The sequence below is a fragment of the Liolophura sinensis genome, chromosome 2 (assembly GCF_032854445.1).
Source record: "Liolophura sinensis isolate JHLJ2023 chromosome 2, CUHK_Ljap_v2, whole genome shotgun sequence".
Taxonomy (NCBI): Eukaryota; Metazoa; Mollusca; class Polyplacophora; order Chitonida; family Chitonidae; genus Liolophura; species Liolophura sinensis.
This window is the reverse complement of record NC_088296.1, coordinates 7419825-7443594: the sequence shown is the minus strand read 5'-3', so window position 1 is coordinate 7443594 and position 23770 is coordinate 7419825. Positions and strand designations below refer to the sequence as shown.

The following is a 23770-nucleotide window of genomic DNA, read 5'->3' as shown; positions in this document are numbered from 1 at the left end:
TATTCAAACCTGAAAATACCCAGTTGGATATCACCCTGTAATTTCTATCCAAACCTGAAAATACCCAGTTGGATATCACCCTGTAATTTCTATCCAAACCTGAAAATACCCAGTTGGATATCACCCTGTAATTTCTATCCAAACCTGAAAATAGTCAGTACGATATCGCCCTATAACATTCATTCAAACCTGAATATACCCAGTTGGATATCACCCTGTAATTTCTATCCAAACCTGAAAATAGCCAGTAGGATATCACCCTATAACACTCATCCAAACCTGAAAATACCCAGTTGGATATCACCCTGTAATTTCTATCCAAAACTGAAAATCCCCAGTAGGATATCACCCTACAATTTCTATCCAAATCGGAAGTACCAATCCAAAATCAACAGAACTTTCAGAATCTGGAAAAACAAGCAACAATGAAGAACAACGTTTTATATCATTAAGGGTATTTGTAATACATTTTAATTCAATTTAATAATCTGTTTTAATCCATGGGGAACAGGGTTTTCATGCACAGTACATGCTGTACTACACATATATGTAGATCTACTATACAAACTACATGTGCATTGCCAATACTGTATGAATATGGTACTTACATATACATATACATGTCATGAAGTTTATAGCTGGAGGTGACTTATTTTTGTGGAAGTGCACATGTTTTAGTTTCTACGCATTGGCGATAAAAAAAATTCTGCTGTAAACATACAAGTATAAAAACATAACGTCAGTGATAACTGATTCCCTTTCTAATTTCACTACAAACTCAGCCAGGTATATCAAGCGATGACTTATCATCCAGTACATGTGAGTGTACAATTGTACTGGATTCATTTCTGGCTACATCTTTAATTTCTATTCTCAGTTCTGGGTCAAGACAGTCAATGAACCTTCAAGGCTCCTCCCCATTCTGTAAAACACCTGCGCACCCGGCAGGGAACACGGGGCAGCCATTCTCCGGGAGGAGTAATTCGGCTTTCTGTATATAATGTCTTCAGGGTGCTGGGACTACGAGCCAAGGTTCACTTATTATTAAACCTTGATCTGATAACAAAAAAGTGCCCCAGCTTACTGCTCACTAGCTATCACAGGCATTTGCCATGACTAACACAAAGAAAAGGCACAGCGAAGCATCTTAACACACAGTATCAGGCATCTGTGATCTCAACAGGCACCTTCAATGTAACAGACAACAGGCATCTGTGATCTCAACAGGCACCTTCAATCTAACAGGCAACTGGCATGTGTGATCTCAAAAGGCACCTTCAATGTAACAGGCAACAGGCATCTGTGATCTCAACAGGCAACTTCAACGTAACAGGCAACAGGCATTTGTGATGCGAATACACCTCTAGTACCTCAAGAGGCACCTGCCATGTAACCCCACAGAAGAGGCACAGCACATCAGGCATCATGATGTGAATGTACCTTCCCTTACAGATATGAGGTGTACATCGCAGTGTGAGGCATTGATGAAGTGTATATGCTGTGTATGCCTCATGTATATCTTATTGTGAGGTATAACTATGCAGTGTACACCCAATCTATATTACCTGAGCTGAACTGTATCTCAAGTACGCCATAGCCATATGTCTACACACTGTACATGTACCTCATATGTACCTCAGGGACTTTGAAAAAAAATCAACACCTGAGATGTATCTCAGGTACACCTTAGAAATTTTGAAAGTTAAAAAAAGGGAATGATGTACCTGAGGTACACCTTAGAAACTTTCTGAGTTTTTGAGCAGTTTTTGAATATGAGATAACATACATCAAATACACCTCACCAGCTCTGAACAAAAATCAACACTTATACCTCAGGTACACCTTAAAAACTTTGAAAGTTAAAAAAGTAAATGACATACCTCAGGTACACCTTAGAAACTTTGATACTCTTTCACTAAAATTTAGTGACCATGTACCTCAGCCACTTTTTTTTTCTTTTTATGTTCTTAAAGTTTTAAAACAAGAGATTAGACGTAAATATCTCAAAATTACACATTTTTGTGCAAAAAAAAATATTTACTAAATACGTATAAGCCGTTCTCTCACCCCATACTGACTTGCCATTCAGTGTGCAAATATTGACCACAGAGCAACGATATATTTACCCCTGATTATTCCAAGATGGCTGCCCTGAACAATGTGCACATATATTCCACGCAATGGGAAAACAACCCAATTATGCACTGATTAATGCTTCCTTGGACAGAATTTGTAACAAGTTTGGGTACATGAACAGTTCTAAAGGGCATAGAACAGGTGTAGTACAGAATTTTGATCAAATGGCTAGAAAGCCTCATGTAAATGTATACCATTGTTGTTGTTGTAAATCAGCTGACATTTAGATACTGTAAAAAAAGAAGAGCATGCACAATAAACTGACTTAAATGTACCTATAATGTATACAGCCAACATTTAAATGTACATGTATGTGTCTTGAGGTTGTTTTCTATAAAAATAAAAGTGAAAACAGTGTACATCCAACTTGCCTATAAGCCTGTATACCTTAACGGTACACCTAAGATGTACCTCAAGTATTACCTCCAGTACACCTTATAAGGGTAAAGGTTGGCAGGTATCTGTGATGAGAAAATATTTACATCAACAGGTATCTGTATTGTGAATGTACCTCAACAGGTATCTGTATTGTGAATGTACCTCAACAGGTATCTGTGATGTGAATGTACCTCAACAGGTATCTGTGATGTGTCTGTATTGTGAATGTACCTCAAAAGGTATCTGTATTGTGAATGTACCTCAACAGGTATCTGTGATGTGAATGTACCTCAACAGGTATCTGTGATGTGAATGTACCTCAACAGGTATCTGTATTGTGGATGTACCTCAACAGGTATCTGTATTGTGGATGTACCTCAACAGGTATCTGTATTGTGGATGTACCTCAACAGGTATCTGTGATGTGAATGTACCTCAACAGGTATCTGTAATGTGAATACACCAACTCCACAGCTACAGGTATCTGACATGTGAACACCTCAACAAGCATGTGGCAAAAAGGTATATGAAACAGTATTGTGTGGATGATGTAACGGACGATACCACGTCAGAATGCACATACATGATTTATAACATGCAAACAGGTAAAGAGTGAGAGGATACAGTAGCCAAACTATATGTGTGTTACAATTCATACAATAACAGTACAAATGTCCTCTTATGAGCTTGAGATTAGAATAGTCTCACCTGTAGGTCATGAGGTCAAACCACTTTTATGTAAGGGGTTCTCAGGGATGTGCATGTTACCAGTTGTGGGTTGGTAATCTTGACTTACATTGTACCTGTATATACCTGTACCTCTCCCTCTACAAGTGTATGTTGTGTAAAGTACAAACCCGTATGTCATGAACAAACTTTAGTTGACTGTTTATACAGACTATAGTTGACTGTTTATACAGACTATAGATACAGACTGGTATATCTGCATCAACAAGATGAGAGTCCAGAGGGCAGTCTAAACATACAGGGATACAGTATTAACATATGAACAGGTAGGATACCACACCAAGGGCATGAGCAGGGAAGGGCTGTGCTCTAAACATTACACAGGTACTGTCTACATGTACAAATGAATGTTCCTAATAGGACAAATAAAAACAATAAAAAATAAAATTTAAGAAAAAGCTTAAAATTCAGACAAAAATTCAGCAGAATACCTGATAAGGCATGCTGATTGATAACATGTACAATTATGTACTACCAGCACATGGCTGTATATATATATATATATATATATATATATATATATATATATATATATATGTATACATATACATGCATGCAAGGATTTGGCAATTCTGGGCTTGGGTGAATCAGTGATATCACAATCAAACAGCCCCCGGTATGGTGGCCATGCCAGGCTGTTATGTGGCCGTTCAAAACGTGCCATGACCATGCAAGGCTCGGGTGTAGCCATGCAAGGCTCGGGTGTGACCACGCAAGGCTCGGGTGTGACCACGCAAGGCTCAGGTGTGACCATGCAAGGCTCGGGTGTGACCATACAAGGCTGATGTACTTGGCCATCTATTAAAGACTCTGATTTGGACCCTGGGGTGGCCATGCATGCCAGATCAAGACTGACTGTACCCATGTAGGTCATGACATCCTCAAAATATCAGGCAGGTCAGTTGGAAATCAAGCGTCAATCAATACGGTTATATCCTATTTTTTAATAATGGCCACAGTTTTTAATTTGACATGCTGAAAGTAGTAGTGCACTTCACATTTTTACATTTTCATCAAAGCACATGTGACATGTGCTCAAGCATACACATAAAACAGCTGGAATATCCATCTGCCTCATGCTGTGTACTCACACAGGTGGAGGTGCTACCAGTCTACCACATGACTGGGGCTACAGTGTCCAGTCATAATCAATAGTGAACTCCCAGCCTAAGTAACCCAAGCTACACTTGTACATCTCTATGTATGACGTACATGCATATGTAGGCCTATGTATGCTTGGGGTGTTTCTTGCTTTAAAGATCAAATTTATCAGTCGTATTACGAGGAGGAGTAGTCATTAGGTGTGTGTACATAAACTGTGATAGGTATTCTTATGGTAAGGCAAGTCCATGCCGTCAGAGTGATGGTGCCACTGAAACATCAGGCCAAAGACACCAGACATGACACTCCACCCTCAGTCACATTAAACTGACACCGGGACAACTAGTCCTGCTTCCCCGCTCTAGCCTCTGAGAGCTGAGTGCCAAACGAAGCATGTATATTCATCTGTATAGGTTCTTGTGCTTTGTGTGCCTATACCATGTCCTTGAACACATGCTCCTCACAACAAAACCAACTCCACTGTTCATAGTGCACTGTCACTACTTCTGTTTACATAAACTTCCATGTCACCAGAGTCAAAAGCTGGATTTCAGATGTACATGTACATGTGTATATGGTATATTTACAACTGTTCTGGCGTCGGTGGTCAGTCTACGGCCTTATTTCCAGCACCTTTTTGCGCACAGCTGTCACTGGGGTTATATTATGTGTCATGTCATGAGAAACTATACATTGCTTACTCAGACAGATGAGTTTAAATATCTGTAGACCTGTAGACCACTTCAAGCCCAGAAGTGTGATGATCTTAAACACCTGTAGACCACTTTAAGCCCATGCAATAGTACGATGTTTTTAATTATCTATAGAGCACTTGAAGCCCAGTAGTATGATGATATTAAATATCCGTAGATCACTTCATGCCCAGTAGTATGATGATTTTAAATATCTGTAGATCACTTCATGCCCAGTAGTATGATGATTTTAAATATCTGTAGATCACTTCATGCCCAGTAGTATGATGATTTTAAATATCTGTAGATCACTTCAAGCCCAGTAGTATGATGATTTTAAATATCTGTAGATCACTTCATGCCCAGTAGTATGATGATATTAAATATCTGTAGATCACTTCATGCCCAGTAGTATGATGATTTTAAATATCTGTAGATCACTTCAAGCCCAGTAGTATGATGATTTTAAATATCTGTAGATCACTTCATACCCAGTAGTATGATGATTTTAAATATCTGTAGACCACTTCAAGCCCAGTAGTATGATGATTTTAAATATCTGTAGATCACTTGATGCCCAGTAGTATGATGATATTAAAAATCCGTAGATCACTTTAAGCCCAGTAGTATGATGATTTTAAATATCTGTAGGTCACTTGATGCCCAGTAGTATGATGATATTAAAAATCCGTAGATCACTTTAAGCCCAGTAGTATGATGATTTTAAATATCTGTAGATCACTTCATGCCCAGTAGTATGATGATTTTTAATATCTGTAGATCACTTCAAGCCCAGTAGTATGATGATTTTAAATATCTGTAGATCACTTCAAGCCAGTAGTATGATGATTTTAAATATCTGTAGATCACTTCAAGCCCAGTAGTATGATGATATTAAATATCCGTAGATCACTTGATGCCCAGTAGTATGATGATATTAAAAATCCGTAGATCACTTTAAGCCCAGTAGTATGATGATATTAAAAATCCGTAGATCACTTTAAGCCCAGTAGTATGATGATTTTAAATATCTGTAGATCACTTCATGCCCAGTAGTATGATGATTTTAAATATCTGTAGATCACTTCAAGCCCAGTAGTATGATGATTTTAAATATCCGTAGATCACTTCAAGCCCAGTAGTATGATGATATTAAATATCTGTAGATCACTTCATGCCCAGTAGTATGATGATTTTAAATATCTGTAGATCACTTCATGCCCAGTAGTATGATGATTTTAAATATCTGTAGATCACTTCAAGCCCAGTAGTATGATGATTTTAAATATCTGTAGATCACTTCATGCCCAGTAGTATGATGATATTAAATATCCGTAGATCACTTCATGCCCAGTAGTATGATGATATTAAATATCCGTAGATCACTTCATGCACAGTAGTATGATGATTTTAAATATCTGTAGGTCACTTGAAGCCCAGTAGTATGATGATTTTAAATATCTGTAGATCACTTCATGCCCAGTAGTATGATGATATTAAATATCCGTAGATCACTTCATGCACACTAGTATGATGATATTAAATATCTGTAGATCACTTCATGCCCAGTAGTATGATGATTTTAAATATCTGTAGATCACTTGAAGCCCAGTAGTATGATGATTTTAAATATCTGTAGATCACTTCATGCCCAGTAGTATGATGATATTAAATATCTGTAGACCACTTCAAGCCCAGTAGTATGATGATTTTAAATATCTGTAGATCACTTCATGCCCAGTAGTATGATGATTTTAAATATCTGTAGATCACTTCATGCACAGTAGTATGATGATTTTAAATATCTGTAGATCACTTCAAGCCCAGTAGTATGATGATTTTAAATATCTGTAGATCACTTCATGCCCAGTAGTATGATGATTTTAAATATCTGTAGATCACTTCATGCACAGTAGTATGATGATTTTAAATATCTGTAGATCACTTCATGCCCAGTAGTATGATGATTTTAAATATCTGTAGATCACTTCATGCCCAGTAGTATGATGATTTTAAATATCTGTAGATCACTTCATGCCCAGTAGTATGATGATATTAAATATCCGTAGATCACTTTAAGCCCAGTAGTATGATGATATTAAATATCCGTAGATCACTTGATGCCCAGTAGTATGATGATTTTAAATATCTGCAGATCACTTCATGCCCAGTAGTATGATGATTTTAAATATTTGTACACCACTTCAAGCCCTGTAGTACAATAACCCAGAAAACTCAGTACTACACAGCAAATGCCTTTTACATTGCAAGAATGTATTTGGCCTTCAAGGCCGAAAATTTATAAATACATTTGTTTCATGTTGGCAATGGTGTAAACTTCATGTGTGCAAGAAATAATGAAATAGGGTTCTATTAACCCAAGTATCCGGCAACTTTTGAGAGCTGATCGATATGGCACTTCGATTTTAAAGAAAAAGAAAGCTAAAATATGAAGTAAGGTTCATTACACTCACAACTTCATACTATGCATAAAAATACTTTCACTTCTTTTTTTTTAGATTTTGTCTAAGAATGTTGAAAGGCACTCAGATACTTGAAAGAATTTTTGTTAACATTATTTCAGTAATCTTTTCCTCATGAATAAAAAGAGCTATTCCAACATTCAGTTTCGTGCTTAGAGTTAGAAAAACTGTGATTGTGACATCAGATTTCCTGAACTCTGATAGTATAGTCCTTAAAGCCCACCTTAGAATTCAAATGTTTCAACACCTTTAACTCTTTTCACAAAAACCTATAAAAAGAAATGAAAGTATATTTAGGCATAGTTAAAGCGCTCTATTTAATGATGCATACTTCAATTTCTATGTCTTTTCCTTTAAAGCACCACAAGCAGCTAGCTGAAGTACAATAACAATAACTCTGCTAGATGTCTGTGACAGGTGATATATGATATAATGTGCAATATGATCATTACGGGAAAGCTGGGTCCATTATGTGAGCATGCACTGAAAACAGGGTACATGCACTCTAATAATGAAATAAACGTCTCATCATGACACTGAGGAACCAAGCTGTCCAATCTAGAAAACCGGTACATATAATATTGCCTTCTGTAAAATTCCGGATTTGAAATGTTTTATATTTTTAGTTATTCAAGAAATTTTAAGAATTCTCGATTAAAATTCCTGCTCTGCTTCCATTTCAGGAATGAGTTTTTCTATTTCAAGAACGTAAGTAAGGACACATGTATGTCAATAAACGAGGTGTTAAAAACTGCGTAACTTTTATATTCATGTTTAGACCAAACTCTTTTTTGTGATAGTCTACATGACAGTATTATTTCAGATCTGATCCTCTCTTTGGAATGTTTAAACAGGTCTTTCCAGGAGAGAAATTGTGAGAAAAACCAAGAAATTCTGAGGAACTCGGCTGAGAAGCCAGAGGAAAAGCCACAAATAATCCACAGTCACAGGCAACTAAGTGCAATATGAACGTGTGTCATTTGAATATGAGGAAATGTCTGAGCTGTGGTGACATCAGAGACAACGGAGCCGAGTACCACATTAATGTGTGCTTTTCATATAAGGAAAGGCTTGGAGTCAAGTGACATCACAAAAATGCTGGTTATAGCCTGAGTCACGAGTCCTCCTGATCTTAGTCAGCTGCCCATGACACACACCAAACTAGTTGATGACAAACAAACCTGTGCGTAGACAGACAGACTGATTGATTGATTGATTGACGGCTAGGTATACATGTAGTTGCCGGATCGACACAACCTGGAGGCTCCTGGGTCACTGCGTTGTGCTGGCGTGCTAACCCACTCGGCCACGAAGGCCCCAAAAGAAATTTAATACATGTGTACCTGCACATGTATATATACAATGAGACCAGGCAATAAAGTACTGTCAACTTGATAGCATGTAGAAAAAAACACACCTAAAAGTCTCAGGTGATACTATGTAACTTTACAACACTTACCTACATGTATGAACATCTCATCTACAAGGCCTAAGTACATGTACGTCTCTATCCTGCACAGGCCAACAACATACATGCATGCAATTTATACTGCAACGTTCTGCAGGGTGCCATGGGCATAATTCCACCTGAAGCTAGCACCAGGCTTAGAAGTTTGTGTACAGGTTGTGAAGCCCACAGCTTTATGTCAGAAACTCAGACAAATGCTTGGAGACTATGTAGAATACCAGGCCTGACTATAGGTCTACACAGCACAGTTAGGTGTGACAGCTACTGTGTCCACACTTGAACTGACCAGAATTAACTGACCATGAAGCACTATCAGTAATGACACACTGACTACCCAGACCACTGGTCAGATTATCTTAATCCCTGCATGGCAGTATATATGCAGACTGACCCACAGGTCACTATGCAGTCAGCTAAGGAAGATGGATGGTTCAAACACACGTGCCCATTTAAGCTGATAAAGCTGATTAATTCTCTAACAAAACATGGACAACAAGGCTATAGTTCCTGATGTTTAAATTGCTAGATGTATGTCTTTTCACTGTAGTTCCTGATGTTTAAATTGCTATATGTACGTCATTTCACTGTAGTTCCTGATGTTTAAATTGCTATATGTACAGTACGTCATTTCACTGCAGTTCCTGATGTATATGTATGTTGCAGCTTGCTGTTTAAGCTAGATTATCAGCTTCATATTAAACCCTTTGCTTTATAAGTCTCATTTGTATGTTCTGTACAAGTCATGACAAAAAAGACCACATGTGTGAATAAATGTGATGTTATCTAACCTTTTTGTCATTGTTTCTTTCAACTTTCATAGCCTGTGTCAAATACATGTCACTCATTATATACACATTTACATTGTATTCAAAGCCTTTTTTTTTTTTTTTTTTGGCACAGAACAAAGCTAGGACAACTATACATGTAACAACGATCCATGTTATTAAACTTATATGTTTTTGTAACTCATATTGAACTAAAGGACAAAAGAAACTAAGTACCGGTGAGCTCCCACGTGTTCACCCCTGGCCAGAATTAATTAGGCCATGAAGTCTCGCACAGTTCATGGTCATTCAATTACAAGTCATCATAACTTAGCAATTTGCTAAATGTGTCATTTAATGACATTTAATATATTTAATAATCCAAGAGCTGGCTGGGACACAGCTGTCGATCCATTTGATAATATGACAGCTGGGCAGGTCGTTTACAGACAGATAGTGTATACACGTACAGCTTAAGACCATTTGCTATCACTTTACACACAGTAGTTGATTGTTTCAAGGCTATAACCATGCACTGTTTGACTCAAAATTACATGTACCGGTAAAACAGTAATCAGGGCTTATGAGTAGCTATATTTATTGATTTGATTGGTGTTTTGCGCAGTACTGAAGAATATTTCACTTATACGACGGCGGCTAGCATTATGGTGGGTGGAAACCAGGAAGAGCCCGGGGGGAACCCAGGACCATCCGCAGGTTGCTGACAGACCACCCACATAGGGCCAGAGAGGAAGCCAGGATGAGCTGGTCTTGAGCTCACAGCGGCCGCATTGGTTAGATGCTCCTGGGTCATTACTCTGCACTAGAGCGCTAACCAACTGATCCACGGAGGCCCTGATAGCTTTATTCAAGCAGCTTCTCCAGTTACATGTACATGTAGAGCATGCATGTACAGTGTTGTTAACTCTTGCAGGGCAGAAATCCCTTCCAACATGCCACCTGTGCATAACTGCATAACTGAATATCATTCCATATCAGTACATAATTTGGTGCTGGGGCATATGGGTCATGTTTATATGAAGTCTGTTGTGGCTGTGCAATTCACTGTACTGCTAGACCCATTCAACCAGTGACCACCATTTGCTATGTGTGTATGCTTGGTGTTTCGTACTTAACAATGTTTTCAGTCATATGACGACAAGGAGGACTTGTTAGGTATGTGTGTGTGTGTATATATATACTGTGGCCTCTTGTCGCAGGGAAAGTCCATGCTGCCACCACTGAAGTATTATGCCGAAGACACCAGACATGACACCCCACCAAACCACATTACACTCACACCAGACCAACCAGTCATGTTTCCTTGCTCTAACCTCTCAGTGCTGAGTGCCAAGAGAAGTCTTTGGTATGACTCAACCCGGGTCTGATCCCTGGGTCTCCTGACCTCGAGGTGGACGCTCTAGCCACTAGGCCACTGAAGTGGTCTGCCTTTTGTTAGGTGTATTGGTCATATAAGCGGCAATGTGTGGATGGGCAACCCTGTGGTTCTGACACATGATGGATAGATACATATCCCCTGTGACAGACATACAGGCGATTACAAGAATCACTCATGTGGTCACATAGATCCATAGCTGATGGACCTTGACCAGGGCATTAACTGACCACTGGTCAAGCCAGTAGAGCACAAGGGAATAGGGACTATGTTGGTCACTGACACCGTACGTACAGGACAATAAAACTATCATTTTGGAAGGTTAGGCACATTCTGATTACTTTTCCAGAAAATAATTCTTATTTAAAAGGTATGTTTTTCATTATTCATGTCAAAATTTTATTGATGCCGAAATGACCCACCAGCCTCTCACCAATGCGGTCGCTGTGAGTTCAAGTCCAGCTCACGTGGGAAGGTCTGTCAGCAACCTGCGGATAGTTGTGGGTATCCTCCGGGTTTCTGCCCGATTTCCTCCAACCATAATGTTCACCGCCGTCATATAAGTGAAATATTCTTGAGTACGGCGTAAAACCCCAATCAAATAAAATAAACAAATAAGTAAATCAAGGCCTATCTTGCATGGGCTAAATTCAGTTTGTTTTCACCTCTAGTACTCTAGTCAAGTCACTAAAAAGTGTACTGATGATTGGCTCAGAGCAGCTATGAAGCTAATGATTTTAATGGCTGAAAATTTTTTGGGCCAAAGATCACAAATGCTAAAAGGATTTACAGAATCATCGCTGCAAAATTTTGATAATTTTAGTTTCAGGTAGTGAACATTTATTTGGTGTGCATACAAGTGTGACCTGCATGGTTGGCCGTTTTAACCCAGTATATCCTATCTTGACTGTTTGCCTATCGTCTTCATTCCTGCAAATCTCTTTAGCTGTATATGCAGGTAATACTTTGCGTCATTTCAATTAGAATAGAAATAAGTTTAAGCGCACGTCCATAAAACACGAAATAAAATTAAATCAACAACATCATTAAAAAGAGAGTTATAAGTGCATAAACATGCATAGGTCAACTTCACATTTCAGAAGGACACCATTTTTTCACAGAAATGTCGCAGGATCTCGCATTACACTGGAAGTAGATGCTAATTTTCACTCAACAGCCTTGGTACATAAATATGTGTTTCATTGAAATTTTGCATAGGAAAATCATGTCCCAATTCGCAGTAACTTGAAATAAAAACAATAGAGAAACTGAACACACAAAGTACAAAGTGTCACTTTGAAAGCTTGCCATTTTATTGGCTGTGAAAAACAGAAATTTCAAAGGCCACTGTTTGCGAATGGGTCCTAATTTGATCACGGCGGCTTTACTGCACGAGTGTAGTGGCGCATACCCCCAAATACGAATGTCACTTCTTATAGAGGCAAAACAATTACATGCATGCAGACCGGTTTTAAGCCAGTTCAGGGATTAGCCCGTTCATACGGTCCCATTAAAGCCAGTTTAATAATTATGACATCATCCTGACATTCACATAGCCGAGGCATTTAATTCAGTTACCGTTCACATGGCACAGATAAACCGGCTCAAGCCTGAAACTGGCTTATTTATTTTATTTTATTTTATTGGTGTTTTTACGCCATACTTAAGAATATTTCATTTATACAACGGCGGCCAGCATTATGGTGGGAAGAAACTGGGCAGAGCTCAGGGGAAACCCCTGACCATCCACAGGTTGCTGACAGATCTTCCCACATACGGAAACTGGCTTTTAGCCACATCGCTAGCTGGGGCAAATAAACCGGATTAAATGCTCCAACTTTGCGTTCACATAGGTGACGTCAAACTGGCTCAAATTTAAGCCACTTTCGTGATTTATACCAGCTTATCTTTGCAAGTGTGAACAGATTAAGAGACGTATATGTACCTACTTTGCATGGTTCTTTAGATACACATACTACACTCACCCTATACTTGGGTTACCTACATGTATGTGAATACATGTACATGTGCATATATTATGTGAGAACAGAGGATCCTTACCATGTGTTAGACCCCGGGACACCCTGACATGACTGAACATGTGAAAGATCAGGCCATGGGGGCATGTGGTCATGCTCAGCAGCTGGTCACGCTTTGGGGGGGTGGGGGAGGGCTGTTTGGGAAGGTGGGGGGCTTATAGGCCTGCAGCTTTATGAATGGAAGTAGGGTGGGAAGGCAACACCTGATTCTGCATATATTACTAAAGTGAAGAGCAATTCCCTACGGTATGTGTAAATTGCATGTATCTGGATGGAATTAAAATATTATACATTTACTTCATTTTTCAACCCAAAAATTATTGCCAAATAAAACTTAAGTAGTATACATTACATTTAACAAATATTTCTCCCCAAACACCTCCAAAAAAAAATAATAATAATAATAATAATAATTTGTATATATACTGTTTATCACAAAATATGTGCACCATTCTTTTTTTGAAACCACTTTAATGATATGCCAGTTTCGAAGTTACCTGCATTACCTATTTCATTAAAAACAAGTAAGAAAGGATGGACTGATGAACCAACTGGATGTCAGCCTGGAGTACATCTTTCTAAAAACCTCCCTGCAGCTATTCGACAAACACAATCATGTTACCAAGTAACAAGATGTATATATATATATATACGGTAAATTCTTTAACATTTTTGCATGTTTGAAAGGTATTTGTAACTCAAGCGTATTCTGAAGACATTATTCTGTGTAGACTGATTGAGTTTTACTTTTTGTGAAGCCTGCAAACTGCCACTTCAACCAATTCAAGTTTTATCTTCAAAAACAAATTAAAAATGCAAAATAAACTGTACTGTTAATGGCTCGATCTTCCATAAATGCGACAAAAAGTCGAGGAATTAGGGTATCCTGACTTATTGTACACAGGGATAATATTCTGTATGCCAGGATTATGGCAGACAGTTCATCTGTCTGAACTACAGATGCATGGTACCTTCATGTACAGCTACATGTATTACCACATCAAACTCCTGTGCTGCGCATATGATATAATATGATATGATCTACTGTCAATGATGCAATGTTTCAACCTTGACTTTAAATTGCTCATTTCATCTTCACAATGTAGGAATGTGTTTTATGATTTAGTTTGCTGCATGTATCATGCTTAAAAAAAAATGATACAAAAAAAACTTGCTACACCCAAAATTGCCTTTAGTCAGTGACACGTAACAACACACGCTCTGCACATAGATATGCTGGAAGTCCATATAACTGCGCAGAAATCCACACTTTTTCTAACTGATATAATTTTACCACATAAGCTCAGTTTTGTTGGCAAGAACTCATTACTTCATGTTTTATGATATGTATTTAAGGCCATTTTTTTTTCAAGCAAATTTTAGGGCAATTATATAGTACTGTGTGCGCAAAGGTGTAACATCCTCAATGAAGTCTTATAATCCGCCCCCACCCCCATGTTGTGAAATGCGAAGGCAGATCACCATGCAACAGCTGTGGGCATAAATGCAGTCAACTGCAATGGGAGTTGTTGCTGAGTACATGTTAATACAAACAGGCGACTCCACTACATCCATGTGCTATGCACATTATCTGCTAGAGATCAATAAACCCCTAATATTAAAATGAGATGACCATGCATGCTGTGTTAATCTGCTTAGGCACCTAAATCTCTAGGGACTTTGGGGAAGGTTGAGGTTACTGGAACAGCTGTGAACTCTGCTACAAAGGTCACAAGCAGTCACCTGTGACCTCTGGAAAGTTCATGCTCATTGGACAGTGGTAGTGCAGTTGGCGTAAAGCTTCATTCAGGGTTGATTGACTGTGCTGGATGAGTTAACCTGCATTCAAATCTCACATGTACATGTTTAGAATTGGAGGATATTGCACAACAATGGCTGAATACTGTACCATAAATTTATACCATCAGGGTGAGTGGAGAAGATAACGCACCCAATTTGATCTTATTTGTTTCAATGTGTTTTATGCCATACGCAACAATATTTCACTTATACAATGGCAGTCAGCGTTATAATGGAAGGAAATCGGGCAGAGCCAGGGGGAAAGCCACTACCACCCACAGCAGACCTTCCCACATACTGCTGAACAGGAAGCCAGCATGAGTTGGACTTGAACTCACACTGACCCCATTGGTGAGAGGCTCCTGGGTTATTGGCGTGCTAACCCCCTCAGCAACAGAAGCCCCATAACCCACCCAAAGTAAAATGTAATTTGCAGGTCTTTTATTAGGACATTCTCACGTGAGCTCCCGTTTACAGCGAGGTCTCTCAACATTTCTATTAAAAAACACGGCGGCCGTCTGAAATGCAAATATGACTTATATAACCATTGCTTTTAACGATATTGCGACAAAAGATGCATGTAGTGTACATGAAGTGTGGTAAAAATCAAACGAACTGAATGAACTTTACATGTAGTGTGGTAAAAATCAAACGAACTGAACGAACTGTACATGTAGTGTGGTAAAAATCAAACGAACTGAACGAACTGTACATGTAGTGTGGTAAAAATCAACGAACTGAACGAACTGTACATGTAGTGTGGTAAAAATCAACGAACTGAACGAACTGTACATGTAGTGTGGTAAAAATCAACGAACTGAACGACCTGTACATGTAGTGTGGTAAAAATCAAACGAACTGAACGACCTGTACATGTAGTGTGGTAAAAATCAAACGAACTGAACGACCTGTACATGTAGTGTGGTAAAAATCAAACGAACTGAACGAACTGTACATGTAGTGTGGTAAAAATCAAACGAACTGAACGACCTGTACATGTAGTGTGGTAAAAATCAAACGAACTGAACGAACTGTACATGTAAATTTGGGCGTCTTTGTACATGTAAGTCCCCCATTGTACACGCAGGTCACTCCCTGTTAGCTGGAAAATGGATACTGATTGACTGATTGATTGATTGACTGACTGATTCATTCATTCATTCATTGATCGCCATGGTAAAGATATTTCATTGACACAGGACAGGTTTATGGGTGGAGGAAACCAGAGTGCCTGGAATATTCCACCATCTTGAATCTAGTGAGTGAGTTTAATGTTGTATTTAACAATTTTTCAGTCATATGACCACAAAAGAATCCCTAGAGTGCATGTGATGTGCCTCCTTGTTGCAGGACAGATTTCCACCGCTCTTTTACCTAGTTCTACTTCACTGAGACGACTTACCAAAGCCAAGTAAGCCGCCCTGCTCGAGCCATTATACAACCAACCAGTCATCGTACTATCCCCTAAATGTTGTACGCCAAGCGAGGAAGTTACAACTTCCTCTTTCAAAGTCTTAGGTGTGACCCGACCCAGGATTGACCCCTGGATCTACCGCTCCCAAAGCGGACGCTCTACCGACTGTGCTATTGGGGGCCAGAGACTTAGTGAATCTACATGCATCTGAATAATGACTTCAAATCAAAATTAAGGTGCTACAAGAACGTGTGATGTCTGCGGTTAATGGAAATGTGCTTCAAATTACTCAGCTAGATGACAACTATCACATATACATGTAGGTGTGTGTTCAATGACAGCTTGATGGCTTGGGAATTAAGCAATCTAACTGTCTATACACGTAAATATTCATCCACTAAACTGTAAAGTACCCACCGTATTTTACCAAAAATTTTGTCTATGATCAGGTTACTTATTTTGCATGAATTTTCAGAGTTTTTACTGATCTTAATTATTTTTTAGCTTTATGTGGAAGATAGGATGATATCCTATTGGGAAAGTGTATTTTTACCACCAAAAGTAATACTTTATGACCTAATTTTTATCCTCTAAAGATGCACTCTTTGTGGGGTGTTCCAGGCCAAACACAGTACATATGTACAGTACCGTATTTCACCTTAAGTTTGGTCAGTAAAAATGCACTTTCAGAGGCATTTCAAAAAACATAAATTAATGCTTTTAATGCCAAGAAATAAATTCTTCTGACAAAAAATTAATTAATCTTCACAACAAAACCTCTGGTGGTCCCATAAGGTCGATGAATTAATCAGAATCAAGTAAAATGCGTTACTTGAAAAAAAGCTCAATTTTAGATGAAACATGGTAGCACATCTGACCATGGCCATAACAGGTTTCTCTGGAAATTCAAACCAGGTCAAAGGTCAGGAATGTTCTTACAACAGAGTTGATAACATAAGACATGCCCTGGATGCTGACACAAATTGTCTGTTTTATCCATCAACGCCCTAGACAAAGCCCCTAAAGCTACCAGGGCTCTTACAGGATGAGTGGTGGGTCAGGTACTTGTACTAATGTACTGCACACACTATATAGTCTGATGCGTTAGACACCTGCAGCATGAGGAAATCTAAACGTAAGCACTATTCTAGCTAGTACACAACATAGGTAGCCCATATACAGGCCTTGTAGGGGGCCAAAATCAGACACTCAAGAGCTCAGCATACATACATGTAATCAGTGGTAAATGTTTCCAACAGCTATTTTCTAGAACATGGCTGAAGGGGAATCTCTATTATGATCAGGGGATGGACACATGCCCTGCACAACAAAAGCCCCACAATCAGCAGTACACATATATGATCAATGATACATGTTGATGGCCTGAGCGCTTGAGAAAATTTGAAAGTCTCATCTCATTGAAGTGACGTATAAGATTTCAATTATCAGCTTTACACACCAAAAATATTTTATTGCTGTTTTCATTCTTGTTTGGAAAAGTGTAATACTACCTGTAAATATAATCTCACTGGAAAATGTGAAAAAACAAGCATTCCTCAAAAAATTCAACTTCTGCATGACCTTGACCTGGGACCAACTATTGTCCAACGTTGATGCTTTACACAAAGCTTCACAAAATTTGAACATAAAGCTTTCCTTGATAAACTGAAACTTGGTAACATGACTTTTATGATATGCCTAATTTATCAGTTACCTTGACCTTTGGGCTCAGTATGACTTGCATGAAAGAAATTCTGCAGGTCCATATGTTACATTATGAAGTCTCGAGATCAGAGTCCTTGAGGAAGAGGGCTAATCCCAAAAAACAAGACACGGAGGTGGCAGCGGTAGTTGAAAAGTTGGTAAGTCTCATCAAGCAAACAGAGAGAAACAGCCCCAAATATGCCTTAGTATTGGTAAGAAACATTAAATATTCCCTCGTATAAACCAACGTCAAATGTCTGGTCACCGTAATTAACCAACCTGTTGTGAGACTCGCCAAATTAAAAGGGTCCATGGCAATCATGACTGTTCATGAAAAATAATAAAATTTTCGGAGCCTATATCATAGCAGTTAGTGAGCTGTCGACATGGAGGCCACAGTAGTGAACATGTAGACGCCGAAAATGTCTTTTACATCAATTTGTATTAATGCCAACATAAGAACAGCTTAGTTCATTTGTAAGATTGTGAGGTTGACATCGATTTACATGTATGCTTGGGAAGATTTACTGCCTGTTTGAACAGCGGTAAAATGTTCCTTACTATCAATTCAACACTTTTGGGGCTATTTCTTCTCTGTAACTGTCACAACTGTGTTGCTCAATGAGAGTTACCCCACTCTGCAACTATGGCAGCAGATAAATCTCGAAAGAAGCTACATGTATATAAGCAGCCCTGGCAGCCAGACATATGGTGGACAGATTGAATGGTAGCAGAGGCTTTGGAGAATAGGCTTTTTAATAATTTGATATTAGACAAGTGCACTGTATTGCCATGCATGTAGTTTTCGAAGCAATTCACTGTGCACAAAGCATGTGAAGTTTAATAAAAACTTCCTTTTATAGGTTTTTGGAGGGTGGATCATCTTAATATCCTTCATGATGACCTTGTACTGCTATACTAGTCACATTTTCCACAGGCAGTTTCATGTCAACATTAGGCAGAGTGTGTTTGTATATTAATACAGACTATGTAAGAACATGTGTAAGTCTGATACAAGTACCTATCATGTTATATGTTTGTCATGTTGCTTGTTTCCAGTACATCATTTTTCATAAACTTGTTGACACGGCATTGTAATTAGCCAGTGTATTCATTCATCAGAACAGAAATATGCACTTAGCCAATGTATTCATTCATCAGAACACAAATATGCAATTAGCCAGTGTATTCATTCATCAAAACAGAAATATTCACATAGCCATTGTATTCATTCATCAGAACAGAAATATGTAATTAGCCAGTATATATTCATGCATCAGAATAGAAATATGTAATTAGCCAGTGTATTCATTCATCAGAACAGAAATACACAATTAGCCAGTGTATTCATTCATCAGAACAGAAATACGCAATTAGTCAGTGTATTCAATCATCAGGACAGAAATATGCAATTAGCCAGTGTATTCATTCATCAGGACAGAAAAATGTAATTAGCCAGTGTATTTATTCATCAGGACAGAAATATGCAATTAGCCAGTGTATTCATTCATCAGAACACAAACATGCACTTAGCCAATGTATTCATTATTCAGAACAGAAATATGCAATTAGCCAGTGTATTCAATCATCAGGACAGAAATATGCAATTAGCCAGTGTATTCATTCATCAGGACAGAAAAAAGCCAATGTATTCATTATTCAGAACAGAAATATGCAATTAGCCAGTGTATTCATTCATCAAAACAGAAATATTCACATAGCCATTGTATTCATTCATCAGAACAGAAATATGTAATTAGCCAGTGTATTCATTCATCAGAACAGAAATATGCAATTAGCCAGTGTATTCATTCATCAGAACACAAATATGCAATTAGCCAGTGTATTCATTCATCAGGACAGAAATACGCAATTAGCCAGTGTATTCATTCATCAGAACAGAAATATGTAATTAGCCAGTGTATTCATTCATCAGAACACAAATATGCAATTAGCCAGTGTATTCATTCATCAGGACAGATATATGTTACTAGCCAGTATATTCATTCATCAGAAAAGAGATATGTAATTAGCCAGTGTATTCATTCATCAGAACAGAAATATGCAATTAGCCAGTGTATTCATTCATCAGGACAGAAATATGCAATTAGCCAGTGTATTCATTCATCAGGACCGAAATATGCAATTAGCCAGTGCATTCATTCATCAGAACAGAAATATGTAATTAACCAGTGTATTCATCCATCAGAACAGAAATATGCAATTAGCCAGTGTATTCATTCATCAGAACAGAAATATGTCTGGGGCCGATTCCACAAAGCCAGTTTTGACTTAAGTCAAAACATGCAGACTTCAGTCAAAACATTGAAATGTTATTTAGTGAGTGAGTAAGTGCTTCAAGTTTAATGTCGTACTTAACAGTCATACGATGATGAAGAAATCCTAACATGTAATGCACGTAATGTGAGTTCTTTTTGCAGGACGGATTTCCACTGCTCTTTTATCCAGTGCTGCTTCACTGAGACGCCTTACCGAAGGCAAGTAAGCTGGCTGATAAAAGTAAAGTTCTGCCATAGAAGAAGTATGATGACTATACTCACACCCTAGCCACAATGTATCTTTATTCATACAACTTACAGTAAACAGATTGACAACTGGTCAATCCAACCAATGTAGTTTTGTCTCCAAAATCACATTAAAAATACACATAAATTGCACTGAAAGTTGCTCTTTCACACCAGCACGCGGACAGGTTGACGAATTTGGGTACAAACCATATCATTTCTTTTTCAATTCAACAAAAAATATTTCCTGGTGTAAATGTACCAACTCCTAAAATGCTTGAATTAACATGTATAATCACGTGAGAGCGTGAAAAAAAGAGCATTTTGGGAGGCAAATGAATGTCATGAGATATTACTTCTGTGCTAAATTTACATTTTTCCAGTGGGATATCATCCTAAATTCCAACCACCTCTCAAAGCACCTTTCTTAAATCAGGGAGAACTCCCAGAATCCGGAAAAATGAGCAAACTTAGTCATGGACGACATTTTAGGTCATTCAGGGTACATATGAACTCCCCTGTACAAACACACACACATGTACGTGTACATAAAAGTGACTGTGAACTGAACCATTTAGGTGATTTCTCTGTCTTTCAAAGGTCTATGAATAGATGCATGGTCACACATCACCATGGCAACCCGTTCACTCACATGTACATATATACTCTTTTTTAACTGTTGTGCTCTTATCAGAGAAAGACAAAAAGCAAAAGTTAACCACATACACATAGATGTGTGTCAGATGAAATGCAAGGCTTTAACTTCAAGGATATACATTTACAATGTGCATGTATACCCATATATCCATTGTGTACAGGATTTAAGGATTTAGGAAAAGTGATATTTCTACATGTACTCTTCATGTAATTTATTTATTTTAACACATTTCCTACAATGTATGTGTATGAGTACAACCAACTTTCTCACCTTTCTTTGTACGGCATAAATGTATGTCTGACCTAGGCTTCATCTGCTCTCATCACTCAAAATACTACTACTACTAATAATAATAATAATAGCAATAATAATAATAGCAGCAATAATAATAATAGCAATAACAACAAAATGGGGGGGATGGAAATTTAACTATTACCTCCCTTATCTTAATCCATATCTGTTGTTTGGCTTAATCAGGGGGACATCTGAACAACACAAACATGATCGGCATAAACACTACCAATTTGTGTTTAATATAATTACAATTTAGAATTTATATTTAATATAACATCAAAACAAATGCAGCAATTAAACCATGACAAACACTGTGGTTTTTACGTCTTACGGCGAAAAAATTAAGACGCTTTGTTGTGCCTTTATTATTAAGTCACATCCTTAACTGCAATTTAAGAAAACAAGCCCCAAACGTTTCACGTATCCTTTAAAACTAATGAAGTGAGTCAGTATGTGTAGTCATAGTGCTGTGAGATGTCAGGTACACATACATCGTAATCTTATCCAATATATGAGCTCACTTACAGATCTATATAGCAGTCCGTTTCATGTGTTTCAATAAGACGTGAGTACCAACGATAAACCAAGACCTCTTGTGTCTAAATGACAAACTTTCTACTGTTTGACATACGACGTATATACATGTATATTCTACATTGGTGAAAGACAAGTGGTTCTTCTTCAACAAACCTAACAAATGGCCCCCACAAGCAACGCCAATTGCTTATAGTCACTAAGGCCCCACATATTGTGAGAGCTGTGAAATCTAGAAATAATCCAAATCGACATTTCGGGGATCTTACTAGTTCATGCAGATATAGGCATAAATGGGGGCTCTCGCAAACTAACATAGGTGAAAGGCGTGGTTTTGCGACAGCTAATTGCTAGATTTTAATATATAGGTACATCTCATTCTGTCTGTCGACTCAATGGCACCCCTGACACCAGAAGTAAAATCGCATCTTTTAGCTGCTGTGGTTTGCCAGAGCCCTCACCCGGTCTCCCCTAAATCTGCATTAATTCTCTGAGATCTCTGAAATGGCCATTAGGCTTACTTCCTATAGAAAGGGGCATGTTTGAATCAGTAGGCCTCTAGTAATCAACATACATTTGTGGCTACAGTACAGTATGTATGAGATAATTAAGAAAGTCTCTTTGATTTCAAGTCAAGGATGAATAATATAGGCCTCACATTACACACATCATGACATGTACACATGTAGGCCTAGGTTTCAGATTATCAAAGTCACATGTACTGGTCTATATTCACAATATAGATAATAATCGCCGCTACATTCGGGGAATATCAAATGTTGTAAAACGCCAAGGCGAAGCAAATGAAGTTTGAGCGTCCACGTAAACAATGACAGTCAACAAGTTGACTTCTTATTCAAGTTGACGTACAGAAGGTGTTTTTCAAGCTGACGACATCCAAATTTCAGGACGTAAAGTTGTTCAACAGATTTTTTGATTTTTTCATTTCCTGAAAGTCTGAGCCGAGAGTGATACAATGTTGTTGTTAAACGGCACTGCCAGTTTACGGAGAATTTAAATGAAGTGAGAGAGGAAAGGGCGATTTAAACTGTTAAACAAAAGGCAATCAATGATTGCATTACAGCCTTTTACGGAAATATCCGAATGGGATCGGACAACAACGTTGAACGAAAAGATGAGCACAAATTTTCAAGGACTTACCGCTGTCTGGCTTCATTTCTTGTCCTTTCCCTTAAAAACACCTGCTCAAAACGAAGCAGTTACGTCCGTCAGACATCTTCGTTACGCCCTGCCGTGGAAATAAGCCATCCTCGTTTGTTTTCCGCCCACAATTCCCAACTTTCTTCGTCTGTGTTTCGACCGCCACTTGCCTTCAATCTGTTACCCAGCGAATTTCTGTTTGTTATTATGTCGTTCGCCAGGTCACGTGACAACAAGATTCTGCAATGTTGTCGAAGATTTACGGAAAGTTGAATGTGAAAAAAAATCGTTCCTCCCCACTGTGAAAGGGCTCCAAATCTAATGACAACTCTAGTCAGCTGCCGCATGCGGCAAAATTCGTTAAAAACTATTAAACATAACGCGGAAAAGTGTAACACTTTTTGCAGCCGACAGCTGTGACCTTTGACCTTTATCCTGCTGACCTCATTTCTCTTTGCCCTTTTTAGCGCTTTCGC

The 23770-nt window shown here is 38.3% G+C and overlaps 1 protein-coding gene across 1 annotated transcript in view; it reads right to left on the bottom strand.

The window, feature by feature from the left end:
- The window catches only part of LOC135462858 (atos homolog protein A-like), a 46444-nt gene extending 22974 nt beyond the window's left edge, over nt 1–23470 (bottom strand). Inside the window, exon 1 of the mRNA XM_064740144.1 lies at nt 23295–23470. Coding sequence (XP_064596214.1) covers nt 23295–23310 — 16 coding nt within the window. The 5' untranslated portion in view covers nt 23311–23470. The remainder of the gene's footprint in view (nt 1–23294) is intronic.
- Between the last annotated feature and the right edge of the window lie 300 nt (nt 23471–23770).